The sequence below is a fragment of the Falco punctatus genome (genome assembly GCF_963210335.1).
Source record: "Falco punctatus genome assembly, chromosome: 2".
Lineage (NCBI taxonomy): Eukaryota > Metazoa > Chordata > Aves > Falconiformes > Falconidae > Falco > Falco punctatus.
The window spans coordinates 33,811,348-33,834,953 of NC_137581.1; the positions used below are offsets into that span (position 1 = coordinate 33,811,348).

Sequence of the window (23,606 nt, forward strand, 5' to 3'; positions counted from 1 at the left end):
ATGGCTGCCCGCCACTGCATCCACGCGCCGGCCCCCCGGTTAAAAAGTTTGAGGACCCCTGCTCTATTTAATACCCTCTAGATGAGAATGCTCAGAACTATAAAACACCTATAATATATTACAAAGCACCCTAGTGCAAGCTTGTGCACTAGGACTATTTGCTACAAATGAGTTGGTTGTTCATTGAAAAGTAGTATTGTCAGCAATAAAGAAAAAACTGAAACAGATGAGCTAGTTTAAGTTTAGCAGCTTCTCATTTTAATTAGCAGATATTTATTCTCAACTTTCCCCTTAAACTCAATTTGTTTGTAGTAAGAAAGGAAAAGTAATTTGGGTGAGCAAACAGTGATATTTAGTTACGTAAAATATTCTGCAAGCATGTGTATCACAAATAAACTCAACCTTAAATCTGTGTGTTATGACTAATTTTAGGACTTGAGTTTTATCCAAAAAAAAAAAAAAGCAGAATGGAAAATCTTGAAACACACACCTCTGTCTTCAAACAGACAAACTAATGGGCAAAAGAAGGCAAAACCACTAGCTTCTACAAGCTGGAGGTGAGAAATTGAGGGGAAGCGAGTTGGGAGATTGAGGAAAGGAGGGGTGGTATTTTAAGTCAAATGACAAAAGGATTTGTAAAAAAAAAAAAATTAATACAATTTTTTTAAAGAAGTAGTTTCCTGAAAAAAAGGTCGTTTGGTGTATATTCCATCTACCTAACTTTGTGTTAAAAATAATGTCTATTGGGACAAAGAAACAAGAGAAGTACATTAACTAGAAAAAGATGAAGTTGATTTGATTTTTGCTTTTTTAACAAAGAGAATGCTAACAGAGCACTTAGAACAGTAAAAAAGTAATTTTAAGAAAGGATGGATTATCTTTTTTAGGATGGAAGGGGAAAAAAAAAAGGCAAAAAGAAATATTTCTTTTTATTTATAAGGAGTACTGCTGGAAAGCTAACCACCCACCCCAGCCCCATTCCGTGACTCCAAACCAGTGCAGGCAAAGCCAGAGATGTCTTACTTCACTGAGCTGTGCTGCTGAGAGACTGGGTTAGGCAAACACAAAGAAAGAAGCCGGAAGATTAAGTGAGATGATGACTGTTACCATATTTCACAGTCAAATCAGATGACATTTCAATCTGGGAGAGCTATAAATCCAAATAATTTTTCAAAATTAATTTGAAGACTCCTTAGAGAAAACACAGTTTGCCCTAAATTACCCAGGACATGAAAATAAATAGTGTCTCCAAAGCTGTTAAAGCTGCAGCCCTGAGACTTCTTTTTTCACTACCATCTTCCCCAGAAGTCTTGACACTAAATAGAAAACATGCCTTTGGTGAAGAATGTGATAGAGTGCACCTAAAGGATTATAAAGGGTATCAAAACACCAAACACTGTAAGGGGAAAAAAAAACCCAAAACAACAACAAAAACAAAACAGAACAAAAAGAAAAAAAAAAAAACACAAAAAAGAACCCAAAACAAAACATGCCACTTCTCTTCCCCACACAAAATTACACCAAGATCATAGAATTACGGAGTATCTCAACTTGGAAGGGACCCATTAAGGATCATTGAGTCCAACTCCCTGCTCCTCGCAAGACGACCTAAAACTAAACCATATGACCAAGAGCATCACACAGATGCTTCTTGAGCTCTGACAGGCTTGGTGCTGTGACCACTTCCCTGGGGAGCCTGTTCCAGTGACCAACCAGCCTCTCAGTGAAGAACTTTTTCCTGACTTCTAGCTTGAACTTCCCCTGGTGCAGCTTCATTCTATTCCCTTGTGTCTTATCGCTGGTCACCAGACAGAGGAGATCAGCGCCTCCCCCTCTGCTGTGCCCCTCGAGGAAGCTGTACACTGCAATGGGGGCACCCCTCAGCCTTCTCTTCTCCAGGCTGAACAACCCAAGCGACCTCAGCTGCTGCTCCTAAATCTCATCCTCGACCTTTCACGATCTTGGTCGCCCTCCTGTGGACACACTCGAGTAGTTCGATGTCTTCGCACTGAGGCACCCAAAACTGCACACAGAACTCAAGGTGGACACCAGTGTGGTGCAGAGCTGGACAATCGCCTCCCTCCACCGGCAAGCGATGCTGTGCTTGATGCACCCCAGGGCACAGCTGGCTCTTCTGGCTGCCAGGGCACACTGCTGACTCGTACTTGACTTGCCACCAACCCAAACACCCAGATCTCTTTCCATGGGATTGCTCTCCAGCCTCTTGTGCCCCAGTTTGTACGTACAACCAGGATTACCCTGTCCCAGGTAATCCCAGGACCAGACACCAGCACTGGCTCCTGTTAAATTTCATACGGCTGGTGATTGCCCAGCTCTCTGGTCTGTCCAGATCTCTAGATGAATGTCTTATTTCATGATTCAGTGATCAGCAGTAACATTATACCCAAATTTTCTTTCTGTTTTCCCCATAATGAAAGCTACAGTGAAGGAAATCTGGGTCTTTAGGGGATGCTGAGCCTTATATACTGTCTTGAATAAGTGACACTCATGACTGCTGGGATCCTCAACTTATCATCTTTGTATGCCTCATTATTCCTTCAGCTATCCTGATGCCAGCATGACAGCTTTACTTCTGGCCAGGAGCAAGGCAGAAGCAGAGCTCCTAAGGAACAGGAAGAACCTTTCCAAAAGGCAAGATGGTACCTCACACAGCCACTCCCTCACCTGAGATGTTCCATCACAGTAGTCTTTTTAATTGCATTCCTAATCAGTAAAGAAACTTGGATTGACATAACACGTTGGACTGTCCTGGCCAACACAAACATGTCTTTGAAGCACTCTGACTACTTCACTAGCCATCTAGGAGGTACTATACAGCAAGGAAGATCTGATGAAGTTTTCAGGAGGCATGTGTTGGACGGCCTTGGAGAAAAACAAACAACGCTGGTAACATAGACCACCTGTGAAATTAAAATCCTCAAGCAAAGGGAAAATCAACATTTTAATAGAGAATAACAGGATCAGCAGGTCAAGAAAAATGATGCTGTTGCAGTCAGCAGGAGAACTCAAGACCTTTGGAAGGACAACTTTACCCACAATCTTCCTCATAGCTAGTTCTTCTTCAAAAAATTTACTTTTCCAGAGATTAAGAATCAGCAGAGGAACTGTGTCAGACGTTATCACTCAGTTCCAACAAAGCAGGTGAGCAATAAATGGCAAGACCTGTGTGTAAAACACACTTGTGAACTTACAGAAAAAGGGATTTATGAACACTCTTTGTTTCTTATACCAGTACCAGAATCAAGGTATGACTGTGAAGACAGCTTTTCTGTGTGACTTGGAAACATACAGGGATATGATCAGCAACGAACAAAATTAAATACACTTCAATATGACAGGAAAACAAAAATGTTATTATAAGAAATAAAAACCAGATGTTATGAAATATTATTGTAAGAAATTAAAACAATAACACTATTACAATCAATTCAGCATGTCATCTCAAAATACAGGACAAAACCAAACTGTACTAAGAAGTACTAACAAATGACTAATACTGAATCATGCTATATTTTTAATGTCTTGTATCATTCATCTTTTGAAGCAACTGTTAGCTAACATTCTAATTTCTGCTATAAAAAAAAAAGTCACAAAACCAAAATTATCAATAACTGATGTTATATAGTTCTGATACATTATATCATTTCCAAGTAAAGGACGATTTATTTCCGAATAGAGCAATTCAGAGGACTGTTGATTTTCTTAGTAACAGTCTAATCTAATAATGGTTCCATACCGTGAAGCTGTTGTTGACATTTTTTGTGCTCGATTCAGCTACGCTGGCATCTGACAGGTCAACTTCATCAAATATTAGAGACTGTGAATGGAAAAGAACATAAAAGTATTCAATATAATGAGGCCACTTTCAGGTACACTTACAGTCTGTGCTTTCATTTCCTTGTGTCCATTCCAATTGGAAAATAAAAACAGAAAAAAACAGTGGTGAAAAAATAGAAAACACTGACGATGTGATAAAACTTCCTACTTGAACCCCAAACACGGTCTTATTTGCTAAGTGGTACATGACAGCACAAAAATGTGGCTCCAAGAGTCTGCATTGCTTTAAAATCTCTTTTAAAGTTGGTTGTGTTTTTTTAAAATAGATACAGCTTTGGGGTGTCTACTATGTAGCATAAATGTTTTATCAGAAGAAAGAGATTCAAACTTAGTAGAATATAAATTAATTAATCAGTTTCAGGATGGACCTCTAAATTCATAAAGAGGAATCTATTATATGGTATCCATATGAGAAAATGGAGCACAAAGGCCTGAAGAGATCCCTTCCACTCCTTTGTATGATGTTTAGTAAGAGAAATATATGTCTTCTTTAAACACCCCAACCTCTGGCAAAGGATTAATTAGGTTCTGTTAAACTCATGATGAGTTCTGAAGCACAGAAGGGAAGACCAACAAAAATGCCTCCCCCTTTTTTTCCTTTTTTTAGCCATACCATATTCTTCCTCTCCCATGCCATGGCAAGAAGAATCGTTGTTGGGGGTACTTCATCATGCCTAGATTCAACGTTAGAGAGTATCTGTACAATTGCCTACCCATTGTACCGCCATTTCTCATCATTATTGCACAGATGACATCACTATTCTCAGAGCTATTATCTGCCATGTTTATTAAGTCCTTACATCAGCTGCTCATGGTAGCAGCGTGAAGTGTGACAACAGAGGTACTTCAGCACTGGGCTCCCTGAAGAGATGATGTTTTCTTTGATTCATCACAGCCACACAACTGTGCACCATGCAATTACAGTCATATAAGTCCTAGAAAGAGAAGTCTCCATGCCTTAGGAATAATTTTATTGATAAGACCAGGCTATAGAAGATGATGGACATCTGAAGCACCTCACCCATAGCTCCCATGAGTCACTATAACCCTGCAAGGGTAAAGAAAAGTCATGCCCACGGTTGTGGAAAAACACAATCTGAGCCAGCCCCACAAGCCAAAATGCTCTCGGTCCCAGTCCTGAGGGGGAGGGAGGAAATGTCTTTCGGAAAGACAACAAGTATTCCCCCTCTGCCCATCCCCAAATTTTCCACCAAAAATTTCAATTGATGGGAAACAGCTTTTTCCCTTATATATCAGTTTTGCCCAAAAATCTTCCTATCTTAATTTCACATAACCATTTCCACCTCTAATGGCAATATTGGCACCAGACTAGAAGAGTTTTAATGGAACTCAGTTTGAGGGATAACTCCTGAGCATTATCCAATTTCTACTTTTTAGTTTTTTAAATGTTAGATTTGATTGCCTGAGGGTCTCCCCCCCAAACAAAAAACAACCACAATGCCTTAAGATGAAGATTTTATTTGTCTCCATAGTCAAAAAGGTTAAAATAACTGGGATAAATTTCACTGAAAAAAAAAAACCAAACGAGAACTCACCAGTCTTCCTTACTTAATAACACACCGCATCTTATATACAGCAGCTTTTTAATACTGTTGTTATTATTGCACTTATAAATCTAAACAAATTTGAAGTTATAAGCATATGGCATCGGACACTGATAGCATAGAATTACCTTTGAATCCTTAGCATAGTAAAGGGTACGACCTCGAAGTTTGAAATAACGCTTTTTCCACCTCTGAAAGGAACTGGTTTGCTTCAGTAGTAATCCTTCTTTTATACTTGTCTGGAAAATATTAAAATATAGAAGACACATTAAATACATATCTAAATAGTTAGGCATATAGATGAAAGTTATGCTTTTTTAAATTTATGTTACACCTTATATAACTGTGAATTTGAATTTGTATCTATTCACATTAAATTGAGATTAATTCTCTGGACAACCAGACTTTGCATTGCTACTTTTTCAACAACAATGTTGGCAAAATGCTAATTTTACATGTAAACAAAAAAGGCAGTCAAGAGGCATGTAATTATTGTGAAGATAAACACAAAAATAATTCAATTGTCTGGACAGCTACAAACCCACAAATATTAAACTGAGCAACAACTGATGGTGGCACAATTCAGTAGACAGATGCTAAAAAATGTCTGCACAAGGTCATTTCCAGTTCCAAATGTGATTATGTTGAGGAGAAAAACAATTTCCACATCGGCACTAATTCAACAGGGTACTTAAACATGTGTCTGATTCAAGCACATGAATTATGCCTTTAAAACAGAGGGAGTGATCCAGTTTGATGCAAGTCATGCATGACTTCAAGTGCATTGCTGAGCCGAAGCCTTCAGCATGAAATCAGCTTACCATTAGGAACGATTATAGTATGGAAAGTGCGAGAATAGTAGCAGCTAGAAATATTTTTACCAGGCAAAAGTTTTTTGTCAAGAAACCAGTTTGCTGATCCAAAACCTTTCACTGCAGACTGAACCCTGCCTACATAAAGCCCATTTTTTGAAATGAGTAAGACACAAATTAGTGTATTTTAAACATGCATGCTGGTTTTGCCAGTGTGTGGGATTTGTCCAACCGATTACAGAAATTATCCACTTAATCAGATGAAATGACGTGACACAGCACACTGATTGCATGAGTCTCAAAATTCATTTTCCTCTGTGTTGAAGTACACAAAGGGTATGAGAAAAAGCAAGTACATTTGGATATTCTGTTCCAAAATGGTCTCTAATATTTCCAATTTGTCATGTAATAAGGTGATGCAAATCTTGTAACACAGATTTTAGACAATGTGATTTGAACATAATTTGAAGTTATTCTAGACCTTTTAGAGACTTAACCAAGACCTGATGTAAAGTTCATAAACATCTTCTATTATCAGATGCCAAACTCTCCTTAACTTTAACACAAGTAATAAGAATACAAAGCAGGAAGCACCTTAATGTTCCTACCGTCTCCCTGAAATGAAAAACATACTGTTATGTACACACACTGACCCCATCATTCAGATAATCCTAACATCACAAACTAAGAATATGATCTCATGACCACAAAGCAACTGAATTAATGCTCTCAAAAAAAGCAACCCTCTCAGATGAAAGATCACAGCTGGAAGCTTGCATTTATCTTACTTCACATGCCAACAACCTGGACCAACGCATTTGTCAGCCCTCCTGCTCTAGATAAGGGGTAGCAATCCCCAGCTAAAGGGCTCTGCTCACCACACATTGTTTTAAGATTGCTTACAGTTTTCTGACCAGACCCTAAGATAAGCTAGTTTTACACAATATAAATAGTTTTGTTAGCAAATAGAAGCATTTATTCAAAGCTGCTTGTTGTAGCTGTGCAGCACTTTTGTTTCTTATCACACTGAGATTTCAGAAGCTCATCAAATGGGATGCGAGTGGATGACTTGTGCATTTATCAAGGCTTGGAAGATGTTAAGACCAGAGAAATTTATTTTCAAGGAAACAATACTTCATGTACCTGGCATGCACTGACTTGCTGGAAAAATTTCCAAAATGGAAGGAAATCCATGTTCCCTAAAACGTACTATGTATATGATGTATACTAGGAGACAGAGAACATATATTACACTGAATATTTTCAGGAATTTTAAAATCTGTTCAAAGAACATAAATCTCCTTACACTTCCAGCTGTTACTCACAAAAGAGTTAATTAACTCTTTCATGTCATTGTTGTGCCTACATAAGTGATTTCCCCCTATTTCTACTTACTCCTTAAAACATCCCTAAAATCAAACCTATAACTTAAAAATTAAATCTATTTTGCAAATGCAATTGAGTCATTTAAAATTAACTCCCTAAATCTGGCAGTAAATTACCATGCAGGCTTTACAGAATGTATTTTTGTATCAAGATGTTAAAAAAATACTAGACCAGTAAACATTTACCCAAGAAATATAAGTAACTTCATGCAGTATACATCTGAGGTTTACCTTTTACCACCAGTAGACGTAAGGGGCTGAGGTGTGACCACCTTAAACAGACAATTCCATGGCTGCAGGCATCACATTTGAGCATAATGCTTTGGGCCCATATTCTTACTTAACTTCATTTAGCCTTTAAACTGTAAAAATCTTTCCAGCTGCTGAGTTATTAGGTAATCTACTAATGCTGCTTACCTGAATCTACACATAAGTCAGCACTTACAGTAATTAGTGATTGGAAGGGACCTCTCAGGTTGTTGAAGTCGGGTCCACATTATTGCCTACAACTAGGTCATGAGAAGTTTTTCAAAAGCATTGATCAGGCTATAGCTGCACCTTAAGAAAGCGATCAGCATCTTTCCCTCTCCCAACAGCAATTAAGACAGTGCTCCAAGATCTCACTGTTCTGAGAAACCTTCTAATTAATCTCAGCTGGACATTAAATCTGAAGCATAAGCAATAATCACTGCCAGTTATATTAACTCCTTTCCGACTTTAATTTAGGAGAAACAAGAAGTGCACATCCCACACTGCTTTCCACTTTTACAGAATCACCTCTCCACCTACTTGCCAAAACCTCTGACTTCCCCATACAGCACCTTGTATCATGCAGTAATACAACTTCTCTCCAGAAGTATGGGACTATAATAAGAATAGAATAGAATACAATCTCTATTACAGGATCACTAATAATCTTTACTACTTTTGCCATTAACAGTTAGAAAAATTACATTACAATCACAATATCACCGTGCTCAAGAGTGGTATGTTTTCCTGAAGAAATCTAATTATAAAAATCATAGCCACATTTCAAACAATTAAGAAAGTGTACATATGTGTTCAATTATCCAATAATGTTGAATGCAATTCTACATCATCATAATTTAAATGACAAAAATAAACGGGATTTGTATTCTGATCACTAAAAAATTACAGGCATCTTCTTTTATATCAGCAGGTTCTTAAATATTCAGTATCTAACACTTGAAAGTTCAAAACTAACAGTTTTAATGTCAAAGACAACCAATCACATTGCCTTACTTCTAATTCACTCAGGTTTTAAAGTCCCACATTTACACAAGTCAATTTTTTAAATTCTGCTGCTGCTAGAAAGACCCAAAGAAAGGAGAAAATATTCTGAATTTAGAAAAGAAAACAGTAAACTGGCTATGGATGCATTATTGGCAACTGCAAACTAAAACACTGAATGATCAAAGCTAAAAATCTCCTCTCTACTCCTTCTCAAGTATATAAGTGGACGTGCTGCTCAAAACGTGTCAGGAGAGTGAAGAAAAGATCAGGAAATTTCTGAGAGTGACGGGAATGAAAATGAGAACAGTTAAGGCCATAAAACAGGGCAGATCAAATGTATACAGGAAATTAAGATGGTGCATAAGAATTTTAAGATCACCTTGCAACACATGCTCATGCTGAGATGAAAATGCTCCTTACATACTCTGAAAGATGAAAGACACCTCGGGAGCTACTCAAGGGACAGGAACCACAACTAGGACTTCACAGTCACTCTCCCTTCTGGATCCCCAAGGAATCAAGTTTATTGAAATTCATTGACCCTACGAAGGATCACGCAATAAATCTTCAGATTTGCAGAAGATACTAAGCTCTTTTGAGCAGTCAAATTCCATGCCAATGGTGAAGAACTCAAAAGATGTTATAAAAATGAGCAAGAGGGCAAAGAGGCAGAACGAGCTTCAGCCCAGGTCAATGTAAGAAGCTGTTTCAGGGGGAAAATGTAAACCTCACCAACATCCTCGCACCAGTTCTGAGTAGAGGAGAGATCTAGGAGTCACACTTCACAGCTCTCCGTGCTCAACTGCAGCCAGAAAAGCCATAAAACTTTGGCTGTCACAAACAAAAGTAAAAAAAGTAATGTAAATGAGAGAATGTAATTGTGTTGCTATATAAAATACTGTGTATCAGGCAGCTCTGGTCTCTCCAGCTCAAGAAACACGGTTACAAGAAAGTAGTGAGAAGGGGAACTTAAATGATTGAGGACGGAGCAGCTGCCTTACAAAGAGACACTAAAGAAAGCTGGAACTCTTCAGCTTGAAGCGCAGAAGACCAAGGGGGTAGTATGATCAAAGTTTATTAAACCATTAAAGCAGAATATGGTGAATGTGGAACTATTGCTCACCAAATATTACAACAAGGAGGAATGTGATGAAACCATATTGCGATCAGCTTAATAATGAAAAGCAGCACATCTTTACAAAGCTGGCAGGGATTTTATGAAGCTTGCCATCACAAGAGATGGCAGAGGCAGAGAACATCAGCAAGTACAAAAAAATGATTAGACAAATTCAAGAACACCACCTCTGTACGTGGTCCCTTTAATCCACCATGGGGAAGTACCAGGGGAATGGACAGCAGCCAAACTCACGTGCTGCTCCTGAACGGCCTTTCATATTCCACTGTTGAAGATGGATTATTATCTGACTCAGCAAAAAATGTCACAGGTTGGATTTTTTCTGCTATGTTGACAGTATCTCTTTTGCTTTGAAGTCTGATGATTGTGTTTGTAAGTGGACCTAGGCCCTCATTTACCAGAATAATTAATATTTGCATTGTTGACAAGCCAGGCCATTAAGGGAAGGGGGGAAAAAAAAAAGATATCATAGTATTTGATACTGTTTAATACCATTCTGTGACACTTCCTATTCATATGACTTCACAGAGCTGAGTACTGAAATAAAACCAACCCTCTTCTTTTTAGTATTGTGGAGAGTTTGGTACCTTTTCACCATCTGCACAGGTATGGCTTTAGGCAGAGTCTTCATTATGTTACAAGGTAAAGCCTCACAGATCATATTAACTCAAGAGCCCCTTAAAATATTCCATGTGTTTAGTAGATCAAAAATTACCTTTATTATTAAAAAATGTGACAATCAAACTCTTGATTTCGATTAAAATTATGACCTGGGAATTCCAGGCTTGTGATTTTCTTGACAATCTCTGTACAGCAGCTTCCATTACTGTCACTTATACTGACAGATTTTTCATTAGTTATGTCAAAATAAAAATAGGCTTTTATCTACCAAGAATAAAAACTTCATCAGCTGCTCAATGCAGGGTTACATTTTTGTTGAAGATTCCTGATCGTAGGGAGGGAGCCTGACATCTGAAAATTAAAACCAAAGCAACAACTGTTATACCGATGAATTTATACAGCTAAAAATGGTTAAAATAAAATTGCAAATCACTTTGATCGTGTCGACTATATAACATCACTTTACTATCAGAAAATCTTAATAAAAAGAAGTACTGTTAAGAACTGATCATTCAGTGGAACATGCGAAGCTGTATCATGAGGTACCTAAAGCATCATGCTTGCCTCAGCTGAGATGTCCCAGATCGCTGCTGATAACGCATCCTCCAGGTTACATTAGTAACAGAGAAATCACAAAAAGCGGTAAGTTGTATATGCTCAGTCTGTCATTGCTGATGACAGTTATCCCTGTCCCATTGAAGAAAGTCTAGTTAGCTGTGAGTAAACAGCTTTTCAAAATGAAAGCCAGCCACACTGCCCACTGCCCATTCCCCACCACAATACTAACCTGTGATTAAGCAGCATAATTCTGTGCAATACTAAAACAGTATGCTCTGCCAAAGTTATTCTTATATTCCACATTTTTGGGGTCATTTACGTGGATGGACTCTTGCCTATAATACTATAATAACAACTGTAATACAAATAAATGCAGTTATGCTGCTTATGTAGTACACTTTTTCCTCAACCTTCCTCTCCTTTCATGTTCCCTTTGAGCCTATGCTAATGAAACAGATTTTGCATTTACTGTTGTTAAACAAACAAAAAAAAACCAACAAAAAAAGCTTTCAGGTAGCATAGTAAAGCAAAGTAAACACAAAATTGCAGAGAAACTGCCATAATAAAAATACCTTGGTAGCAAGGTGAAGTTCAATCAGCAGATTAATTTAAAAGCAGAGGTTATAGCACATATCAAAAATGAATAGGATATTGCCACTATTAGGATGAAATATTACGCTGGTAAAAAAAACAACCAAAAAAAACCCCACAAAAAACCCCAAAAAAAACCAAACCACAAACCTATTTAGATATAAACTCAACGCTAGACTGAGAATCAGAGAAGAAACTATCTGCACTTCAAGTATTTAAACTAACTTCCACTTGTGTACAACGTGTTGATCTCACTCTGTCTTCTCATTAATCAGTGCATGTAACAGCTGTAATAGACTGAAAGAGGATAAAACACTTCATAGTTGTGCCAGGGGAGGTTTTAATTGGGTATTAGGAAAAATTTCTTCACAGAAAGTATGGTGAAGCATCGGAACAGGCTGCCCAGGGAGGTGTGGAATGACCATCCCTGGAGGTGTTTAAAAAATGCATAGATATGGTGCTTAGGGACATGGTTCAGTGGTGGACTTGGCAGTCCTTAATGGTTGGACTTGATGATCTTAAAGGTTTTTTTCCAACCTAAAAGATTCTATAGTTCTATAGGACTGTGACTTAGTGCCGAAGATTTAAGGGTCTTGGTGTTAGCAGAGAGCTCAGCCATCTTAGTCTTAGAGTAGTATTTTACACAGCTTCAGTACCCTGTGTAAAATACTCCTATTAAATAGTTCCTATTAAATGACACCTGCTCTGAGCAAAGAGATTTAAAACAAGTAAGCCTAAGTGGTTTTGAGACAGAAGAATATAAATTGTATGTACCTCAGGAAGAAAAAAAAATGGAAAAAATAAAACCATAATAAACAAAGCACTCTGCTGGCAAGATTTTTTTCTTTACCAGAGTTGCTTAGGTCTTGGTCTCAACTAAGTAGGAGAAGCACTCAACACACTTGCCAGTCTGTAAAGTATATGAAGTGTAGGTCCAAAATAAACCACTTCGCCACTTCACACAGCAAAATGCAAAAGAAAACCCTGTTATGTTTCCACAAACTCTTCCCCTAGTTCTATCCAGTGTTAACATGCAAATAACAGTTGATAAATTACTTGAGGAAATTACAAAAGCATCATATAACAAAAATATATTAAACACCACTACAAAATTTTAAGCCATTCTTTCTTGAAAACAAATAATAAGTTAAGCTTGTCATAACAAACCTTCTGTGTTTTGCTTCCTGCAGTTCTAATTTTTGCCCCTCCGAGAACATTTAAACAAACTCTAGTGATGCTGTCAGACTTCTAGGAGCTACACTGGGTAGGAAGGAGCCTACACAGAGCCCCTTAAGAGCTCACAACTCTGCAGGGAAAGCTGAGGAGCAGCTCATTTCCTTCTTGCAGGCTTTTTCCACACCTTTATCTGACTTTAACCCATCATGTTAGGAAAGAGAAAAGAGCCTTTAGCAACAGAATTCACGCAAGGCCAGGAAGAGTTGTAGAATAGAACAGAGAAGTTCAGTTGGAAGGGACCTACAAACACCATCTAGTCCAGAAGATGCATAACATAAACATACAATTTCAGGAAATCTCAGTATCACACAAATGTGTTTAAAGAATAAGTCCTTAGAATCTTTATATTTATTCACTTCTTTGAAAACATGCAAAATGTAAAACTACTATCCCATCCATTCACTGAACTTTTTCTAAATTACCAGTCATTGTTAGAAAACGATCAGTCAGTGCAGTTGATACCTTACTCAATACTTAAGTCTATAGAGACAAGTAAGACACCAATTTCACAGATGTTGTAGCCCTATGACCTGCAGGTCCTAATATGTTTAGAATTACAGAGAAGTTTATTAACGGAATACTCAAATATTCCTGAATTTTTATAGTGTTTCCAATTGGTAATGATACAGAGATTACAGGCTTTAATCTTATTCAGTTGCTACACACAATTGCAAGTTTATATTGGCCCCAATTTTGTTTTACTGGATGGTACATAAAATGCTGGATACACATTAATCATGTTTTGAATTGCATTTTCTAGTATTTTTCCACTAACACCCTTAGCTTAACACGCTACTTCCAGAATAGTTAAATCAATAGAACCTTTAAGTCTGTAATAACTCACAAGCAAGGATCTCTCACTTACCTATACAACTTCTCAGGCATGGGCAGCCAAATAACAACATATTTCTTACTATTGAGAAATTAATCTTTAAGTGAGAAGGCTGGGAATTTAATCTGAGTGAAGACAGTAAAATAATACTAGTGAAACGTCCAACAAGAAAAAAAAAAAAAAGGCAGTGTACAGCAACAAGCACTTAGAAGAGCTAATGTGTTACAGATAGTGAAAAATCCTTTTGATTATCAACAAAATTATTTAGAGAAAGCAGACATACAGGATAGAGATGCCACAGGTTGGAAATCTATCCGCAGTTTGACCACAGACCTCATGTGTGACCTAGGGCAAATCAATTACTGTGTGTTCTTTGGTCTCCACAATGCAAAACCCACCTTTTTTATTCTCCACAAGAGTCTGGTTGTGATTTCTTACCATTTTATTGAGCACCTCACTAGAAGTTGCATTTCATTTTAATCAGGTTTGTTCATTAATGACTTTTTGAATGATGGGGACTCCAGAAGTAATAAAAGTGGAATTAAAATATTCATAATCTCAATCCTTTATGATCAGAATGATAGAAAAAAATGTCGAAAAGCACAGAACTGTAAACAAAGCTGCACGATAAAAAGCTACATTTTGAGACAAGGAATAACACAGAACTTTATTAATAATTGTGCTCCACAGCCAATACTCATACTGTAGGTTCAGGTTATACGTATTCACAGTTAAGCAGCCTATCACAGAACAGCTGAAGTTGGGAGGGAGCTTTGGAGATCCATCTAGTCCCGGCCCCCTCACAAAGTAGTCATGTAGAACAGTTCACCCAAGACTACATATCCAACTGAGTTTTGTGCGTCTCCAAGGATGAAGAGCACCGAGTCTGCCTCTGTTTTCGTCACACTCCCCAGATACTTGCACATATTCGTAACATCAACCTGAGCCTTGTCGCAGCTCTCTCAGCCTCTTCTCATATCAAAGATGCTCCACTCTCTTAATCATCTTCATGGCCCTTCACTGGACTCTTGCCAGTACGTCCACATTTCTCTTCTACTGAGCAGCCACGAACTGGATGGCCACTGCACTCCAGGTGGCCTCACCAGTGCTGAGTAAAGGGTCACCTCCCTCAGCCTGCTGAAAAAACTCCTTCTAATGCAGCCTACCATGCTGTTGGTCTTCACTGCCCCATGGTCCTTCTCTGCCAAGCTGCTTTCCAACCAGTCAGCCCCCAGCCCGTACCAGTGCATAGGGTTCTTCCTCCCCAGGTGAAGAACTCAGCAATTACCTTTGCTGAACTTCATGAGGTTTCTGTTAGACCATTTCTCCAGCCTGTCCCTCTATATGGCAGCACACCCATCCCGTGTATCAGCCACCCCTCCTCATTTTGTATTGCCTGCACACTTTCTGCGCATGTATGCTGTATTATCATCCTGGCCATCAATGAAGATGTTACACACCACCGTCCCCAGTAACAACTCCTGGGGTACACCAGTAGCGACTGGCCTCTAACTGGACTTTGTGTCACTGATCATAATACTTAAAGCCTGGCAGCTCAGCCCATTTTCAGTCCATCTCATTATCCATTTATCCAGCTTGTACTTCACCAGTTTGTCTATGACAGCGTTATGGGAGACAGTGTCTAAAGTCTTGCTAAAGCAAAGGTAACATCCACTGCTCTCTCCTCTTCCACTGAGCTAGTCACTTTGCTGCAGAACGCTATCAGGACGATGGCGTCCTCTTCATAAAACCATGCTGACTCCTCCCTATCACCATCTTGTCTTTCATGCGTTTGGAAATGGTTTCCAGGATTATTTGCTTCATCACTTTCCAAGGGCTTGAGGTGAGGCTGACTGGTCTGTACTTGGCCAGATCCTCCTTCTTGCCCTTCTTGAACATGAGTGCCATTTACTTTCTTCCAGTCCTCAGGAACCTCCCCCAGTCGCTATGACCTTTGAAAGGTAATGGAGAATGGCCTTGCAATGCCATCGAGCAGTTTCCTCAGCACTTGGGGGTGTAGCCCATCAGGTCCAGTGGACTTGCAGTTTAAGTGTTTCCACACTGGATCCTCCTCCACCTAAGGTAAGTCTTCATTGCTTCTGACTTTCCCACTTGTCTCAGGGACCTGGAATTGCAGAAAGCTAGTCTTACCAATAAAGACCAAGGTGAAGGAGACATTAAGTATCATGGCCTTCTCCATATCTTTTATCACTAGGTCCCCTGCCTCACGCAGCAGCAGGCACAAGTTTGCCCTACTCTTCCTTTTTCTGCAGAGGTGACTGTAGCAGATGTTCTTGTTGGCCGTCACATCCCTTGCTAGATTCAAACTCCAGGTGGGCTTTGGCTTTCCTAAGCCCATCCCTGCTTGACTGTTTCTCTAAATTCCTTCTGAGTCACCATTTGCCATTTCCACCTTTTGTACTCTGTCTTTTTACATCAAGAGCTTTTTCAGAAGCACCTTGTTCACCCATGCAGCAGACTGTTCTTAAGATTGTAGGGCTATCACAAACAGCCAGATTCTGATTCTGTCTTTCACTATACCTTTTGTCAGTTCTAAAGGTGAAATTTCTTGCAGCAAAATGACACCTTTTTTCTAAGTCTGCTTTTCCTATAATTCCTTACAAATGTTATTGAGGTACCCCCTTGCACAATTTCACCCAACTAGGTTTTTCTAACATGAAAATGTAGTTCTAACCATGCTCTGGAGCCTAAATTGACACCAAAAACCCCAGCTGAAGTTAGTATTAATTACTTTATTCATGTATTTTGAGTTATTAAATTTACTACGTGTTTTACAGCTTGGTATTTTGGACAAAAATAAATTAAATAAAGACAACAACCAACCGTTTGTGATATAGTACTACGTGCCAAACAGACCTGAAGTTTACTTTCTAGGCCATTAACAGTCCTCTGTAACCTCTGGTAGGTGGCTTATTCATTGCACCTCAATTCTGAACAGGCAGAGGAGGAATAATACTGTCTCACCTCAAAGGGACATTATGCTGATACATTCACTTTCTGTGCAGCTAAATATAAATATGACATGTGAACCTACTGAATCACTATAACTTTAGGAAAAGGATTATTACCACAAGAGTGCTGTCAAATTCCCCAACACACCAAGGCCCTTTTAGTAAAGGACAGAGTCTCGTCTGTTTCTAGCAATTCTCATAGTAAAATCCTATCTTCCTTCCCAGTCTCTAACAGGAACCCCACTGGAAGCAGAATTCTCATATTACAATGAGAGGAGGAAATTCCCTCTTTTGAGGTGACCAGACTGGAGAGCAGAAGAACATACACAGGACTCTCCCTTCCCCTCTGTTTACTGACAGGAAATAAGAGCCTGCAATTACTTTTGAAATCACATTCTCTTTGTGACCAGGCTCATTCATGTACATGCTATTTTCCCTCACTCAGAAAACACAGCTTCTTCTCCCAAAACAGACATCTCTGACCAGAACAGGGCAGATCAGTAATTCTCAAGAGTTTTACACAGCACGGTTCATGCTTGTCTATCCAAAGAACCTCTTCTCCGGCGCTATATAGGCTCTGGCTCTCACTCCATGTCCAAACCCCTGAGCTGTGGAATACAGTGCGATGCCCCACTTCAGTCCAGGGGAAAATCAGGGAGTAGAACCTCTTTCTGGGCACCTGAAGAACGAGATAACTGGACACAGCTAGCATGGATTTACCAAAGGTAAATGATGCCTGAATATCAAGGAATCTTTTCTATGACCCCTGCATCAGACAGTAGCATAGGACCTCCCATTCCACTTGCTGTTCAACAGCTCTTATTACTAAAATATAATTAATGGAGTAGTCACTCGCTTTTCTTCCTTCAGTGAGTTAGCAGTTAAGTATGGACTTTGCCTTTTCAGTTTTAAACAGCTTGATGGTAATTTTTTTCCACGCAAACGATTTAAATTGCTGTTAACAAAACAGCCCTAGTAGAAAACCAAGTAAAACTAGAAACATAGAAATAAATGTGCTAGAATAAAATTTGACTATAGTTGTCGCTGGATTTTTTTTTTTTAATTGAGGGAAGAACTTTCCATGTAAATAAATCCTCAGTTTTATAAAACCTGTCACTTTACATATTCATTGTCTAAGAGGATCTAGCACCTTGAAGGTAAGAGCATTTATGTGTTTTACAGCATACTTGCTTTCAGATCGTGATGCAAAAGCTACTTTCCAGGGGAGCTAAAAAAGGCAAATTCTGTATTTCAGCTTCAATAAAAACTCAAAAATATTTTTAAATCTATGTTTAACAATGTAACCTCCATACCCACTAACAAAATCAGACTCACAAAGGACCTAGAAGAGGCATAAAAAAACCTTTTAATCGACACTCTACTCCAAGGTAACACTAACTGTACATAGATTTGCAGAAACAGGTTATCTGTGATCTTATTCAGTGTCCATTTTTCCACTTGAATTTTTTTTCTGGCCCATCTGTTGGCAAAGAGGCCACTATCATCCAACATCTGCATCAGAAGACAGAAACACATGAGCAGTAGAGGCACTGCATCTCGTAAGCCTGCATTCATTGCTTCTGTGGAGTTAATCTTCTCATGTCCAGTTCCCAATCACAGAATCCCTAGACTGAATAAAGGGGGCTGTAAAATCTGGCTTTTCACATGACCTGACTGTCATTATAAAAATACAGCATCCTTCTTTCCTTTCAGTTTAAATGAGGTCTGCATCTGCCTTTGTCAGCCATCCTTAGACTATTCCCATAGGACATTTGCCTAAGATGTTCCTAAAGCTCCGAGTTACAGAGATCCTCTACCACTAAAATGTTTTCCCTTGCGTCCATCTCCCTTGTTGCACTTTAAACCCATAGAGTGCTGCTGTAAGACAACGATACAGATGTAAAACATCAATAAGTTAACTCAAAACTCAAAGGCTGTTCCTAATTCCCAGTATTTTGTAAGGAGAAAACCAGGGAGAACAACAATCATGTGTTAGGGCAATTGTTACTGCTCTTCACTTGGCACACCCCAACCTTCCTTTGCTCAAATCACACTAACTTCAGAAGAAAATACAATAAACGCACAGTTATTAGATGAGTCATAAGGTCGTTCTGCTTTCTGACCAAACTAATAAATTTACATCTAGAAGTATTTTTTAACAGAACAAAGATGGAGAATTGCAAATGTTTTTCCACAGAGGATATAGGTTATGAAAGTCTTATATCCTGCTATGAACTGAGATTACGCTTAGCATGCAGCCCTTGAGGTAAATCTGATTATGCCGTGTGAAACTCCTCAATGAAGTACCATCTTCAAGAGCATTTATGAGCGACAAGCTCTACTCTCCTCTGGGATGCGGATCGAGTGTCCTATTTATTTCCCTGGCCTTTCACATAAAAGTGGAAAGCATGGAAAACATTTTTTAAAAATAGATGTGGTTAATCAGATTTCCTCTTATGTTTCCTGATCATGTTTCTTTGGTATCTACTCTCTTCTGTTTAAAATACTTTTATTCTCATAATTGCTTACATGTGTTTAATACAAACTATAAACTTTTGAGATTCATCCAATTTCTAAGCATTAAGTACTTCAGGAATGTCTGCAGTTGCTACCTTTTTATTGTGATAAGAGCTGGAGGACTTTGCCAGATAAAACTCTAGAAAATCTTGCCCAAGCTGTCTCCTATGCTCTGACACTCACAGAAGGGAAGATGCAGCCTTTGTGCAATGTTTCAGGTTAAATCATAAGTCTGAGTTGAGACAACACCATTAGAAGCTTCAATGACTGAGGCACAAGCACATCGGTTTCAGGACCAGTAATCTGGAGCAGAAAGGCAGGGCAGGTGCTCCAAGTGCTCCTTAGCACTAAACCCACCAAAATTTGTGAGCCAGAGCAGCCCATTTTCTTTGCACACTTGCGCTGGAGGCTCAGTTGCGCTAGAACTTTCTCCATGCACAGAAGTAGTAGCTAAATTCATTAACAATTTATTAATCAGATGAAAAATTTAAATCTACAGGATGATTTTCAATCTTCTTTCAAACTAGCCAGGCTTAAAAAAAAAAAAAAAAAAAAAAAAAGATAGGTAACTATAGCCTTATGCTATCTTAATTCCAAGAAAAATAATTATAACCACTTGTTATAATGTTTTTCTTGTTAAAAAAATGAAAAACCCTTTAGATGGAATATTTAAAAAAAAAATTAGTCAAAAATCTCATTTGCACAAAGATACAGTGAGTTTATTAATTCGTTCCAAACAGTAGTTACAGGTGCTGATGACAGGGACCTGGATGAGAGAAAGGTGATAACAAAGTCAAAGCACCCACATTAAGAGTAATTTGGGTCACCTGAATTTATCACTCACTTTTTTCCAACCAGATTCCTCATACAGTCTTATACTAGCAAGAAGCCTGGGAATAAATGTGATTAACACTCCTCCCCCCACCCCACCCTTTTTTTTTTTTCTTTTCTTTTTTTACACTAAAGAGATGCTTCTCAAACAGTTAAACCATCTGTACGTTCCATACCTCGCTATGCTAGCCCTGCTGATTCATCTGGGGAAACGGAAGAAAAACTACACTTGTCTTATTTATATGTATGATATGCTGGCTTTATTTATCTGGGCTTAAACTACCATCACAAGCAATTCTAGAAACAGAGCAGTTAACACCACACAAAAAATGGATGTTTCCTACTATCTAAGACAAGTTTCAAACCAGCAGTCCTGATTTTACAGCCATTCCATTGATTTAACCCACCAGCTGCAGAGATTGCAAGTGTTTTCCTTTAACAGCACAGCTACTAGCCCATTTTCAGGTTGCCAGTTGAAAGGTGATCAATCAGTGAAACTCGTTAACAGCAGCCAGAGATTTCAAGAGGGCACTTGATCAAGCTTTATTGAGCAGCAGCCTCTAAGGATGCTCATTTGCTCTACAGTTACCCAAAGTGATAGAGGATTATCCATCTAATGACACTGTAGTTGCCGTTTTCAAACTACTGTTCAAGATGTTGAATAGATTTTCCATGAACAATATGAGAGTACAGCAAAAAAATAAGGAATTTTAATTACAAAAGAGAAATTACTTCTCACCAGACTTTTCTCTCTAAACCACAAATCAGAACTGCTAAACCCTCAGAGACTTTTACTCGCACCTGAAAATTTAGCTCCATACCCTCAGATGGGGCAGAATCTATCAAGGTTTGGGTGCATGTTCCCCCTTCCATTAACAGGCATGGTAAATGGTCTGTCAACACAATACCATGAGCACCATCGCAAACAACAGCCTTAAACCTCTTGATTCTCTGTTGGAAGTCACGATTTAATTTATATACCTCTTAGTTAATGAAGGTCTCAAACTCACAAGAGAAGCCCATAAGGGAAAATGCATGGACAGGTGCTGACAAGCTAATAGATGATGAGAACAGCAGGAGGCCTTGAGGCTGGTCGGTTATTGAAGCCTAATGGGCTCCTCCATCTTCCTTGTGCCCACCCCATCTATCTGGAACGCAGCACTGAGCCACGGAAGCCCATTTGATGAATAGGTCCTGCTAGACACCAGCCCTTTGCTTTTTATCTGCATTAGAAACTCAGGTTATAGTTCTGAGTGAGAAGGCTGAGGTTTCCTCATGTGTTTCCTAATATACCTGAGGGCTGCTTGAATGAAAATACTGATTTTCCATCCATATACAAATTGAATGTCCAAGTTTAAGACAAAGATCAGCGATGTTGTAGTTTTTACATTTCCGATACAGAAGATCTTTTTTTCTATCCTTTACAATCCTGTACCTATTTTAAGACTCAACTTCAATGGGGTGGGAGGTTAATGAAAAACATAGCTGAAAATAAATACTGACACATAAAGCAAAGTGACTGGATGTGGGGGAAGTGTTTTCTTTGCAGGTTAGCAGGGGTTTTATTTAGGAAGTTTTACAGTAGTTTCACTTTCTGCTGCCTTAATCACCAATGATGAATGCAGAGCCTGCTGTGCCTTGGAGCATCCTTTTGGTGCCATTTACATTTGAACCGAAAATGGGCTGAATGTGGTCCAAGGCGCAAAACAAGGAGTTACCACCCCAAAGAGCCCGCAATTTTAAACAAACAAGATATAAAAAGGATTCACTAAGACACCCTGAGGAAGGGACACATCAGTTTTTAACTAAGGAGCAACAAAATTTGTATACTGTTTGAATACCAAAAGGAAATTAAGATGTTTAAATGAAGAGAGAAAAGTGGTGTCATATGCATGAAATCAGAAAGAGGATCCTTAAAGCAGCACTGGAACAAAAAAAAAGGACAAGGAAGAAAAATGACGGGATTCTTAAGTCCAGTATCACTGCCAGCGATGGGAAAAGCCACACACAAAACAGCAAAGTTCTCTTGCAGTGTAAGCCTACATCCTCTGATTTACAGTAACCAATTCACATATGCTATGAATAATCAAGAATTATTCATAAGAATAATAATAGTCATTATGAGTAATCAATGATTGATAAAAACTACACTTTGAACTCTCTGTTAAAGTTTGTTAACAACTTTTGTTATCAATTGATATATGGTATCACTGAAATCATACAATTGAGTTTAGCTGTTTAATTCACCTACCTAGAAACCTTTCCAATAATCAAATAGGAACTATAGTTAAGCACAGAGAGAATGTGCACTAACATGGCTATCAAGAGGATGGACATCTTTCTGGGTAAGTAAGCCGCAGCAGGAGAGTGATATAAAGTACATCTCCTCACCTACTGGTGAGGAAGAGATGTACTTTATTTAAGTAGAAGACTCTTGTTCTAAGGATATCTGGAAATTGGTTCTAACCCGTTGTCTGAGGACTATCCACAAAAAAGTATAAATACAACCCATTTCAAAATAACACCAACATTTCTCCAGTATGAAAGAGAAAGAATCTACAAGTAGAGTCCAACTAGAGTTTAGTTGGATATGTGAATAGTAAAAAAAAAAAAAAAAAGGGGGGGGGGGGGTGAGGCGGAATGAAAAAGCAGAAACAACAACAATCTGTTAATTTCAGAACAGATGTTGGATAATATCAATACGGAACAATTTTTTTTTCTGTCTTTTAAGAATGATTCAAGTATTGTTACCTACAAATCAGGATTTGAATAATCAGTGATGACCACTGACCACCTTTATGTGTCTAGTGAAGATCAGGACAGGTTCTGGAGACAGACGGAAGAAAACTCCCTCTCCACCATGAACTGCCCTAGCATACCACATGATGCTAAATTTTACATACAAGATGCAACGGAGTTACTCCAGATCTTGAAAGTTGGCAAAGACTAATTAATCCTAGGAATTACTTGCTACAATCACGCCAATAGCAAGGATGAAGATAATATGGAAGCTATCTATATGAAGAAACCACATATTACAGTCTCCATGGGACCCACATATCGTGAGAATAAACAAACCCAATATGAGTTAGCTTACAATGCAAGACACAGAGACAGCTCCATTACCGACTTGGTACTAATTGTAAGGAGTTCTGACAGAATTTAGATAGAATTCAGATAAGACAGGGATAATTTTGACTTTAATGGTGTATCATTAGCGTGCACAAAAATAATTTTTGTTGTGTAATACTTTATAAATTCTAAAAGACAAAATTATGAAGCAAAAGTTTCTATTTCTAATTTCAGGTTTCTAAATTCTACTTCTAAACTTTATTACATACTGTGATAACAAGAAATGATTAGGAAACAATAGAAATTATTTTTTAATTCAATGTGAGCATTTTACACTGTATAATTAATACTTGCCTGTATACTTCCT

The 23,606-nt window shown here is 38.4% G+C and overlaps 1 protein-coding gene across 8 annotated transcripts in view; it reads right to left on the reverse strand.

The window, feature by feature from the left end:
• The window catches only part of DGKH (diacylglycerol kinase eta), a 192,514-nt gene that overhangs the window by 78,864 nt on the left and 90,044 nt on the right, over positions 1–23,606 (reverse strand). For 6 of the 8 annotated variants that reach the window (XM_080376826.1, XM_080376825.1, XM_080376824.1 and 3 more), the window contains 2 exons: positions 5,552–5,662; positions 3,758–3,838 (listed from right to left, as the gene is read on the reverse strand). In XM_080376826.1, the coding sequence (XP_080232952.1) occupies positions 3,758–3,838; positions 5,552–5,662 (192 nt within the window). Of the gene's footprint in view, positions 1–3,757; positions 3,839–5,551; positions 15,973–23,606 lie in introns of those variants that run through there. The other 2 variants (XM_080376829.1, XM_080376830.1) reach the window with 2 other exon arrangements.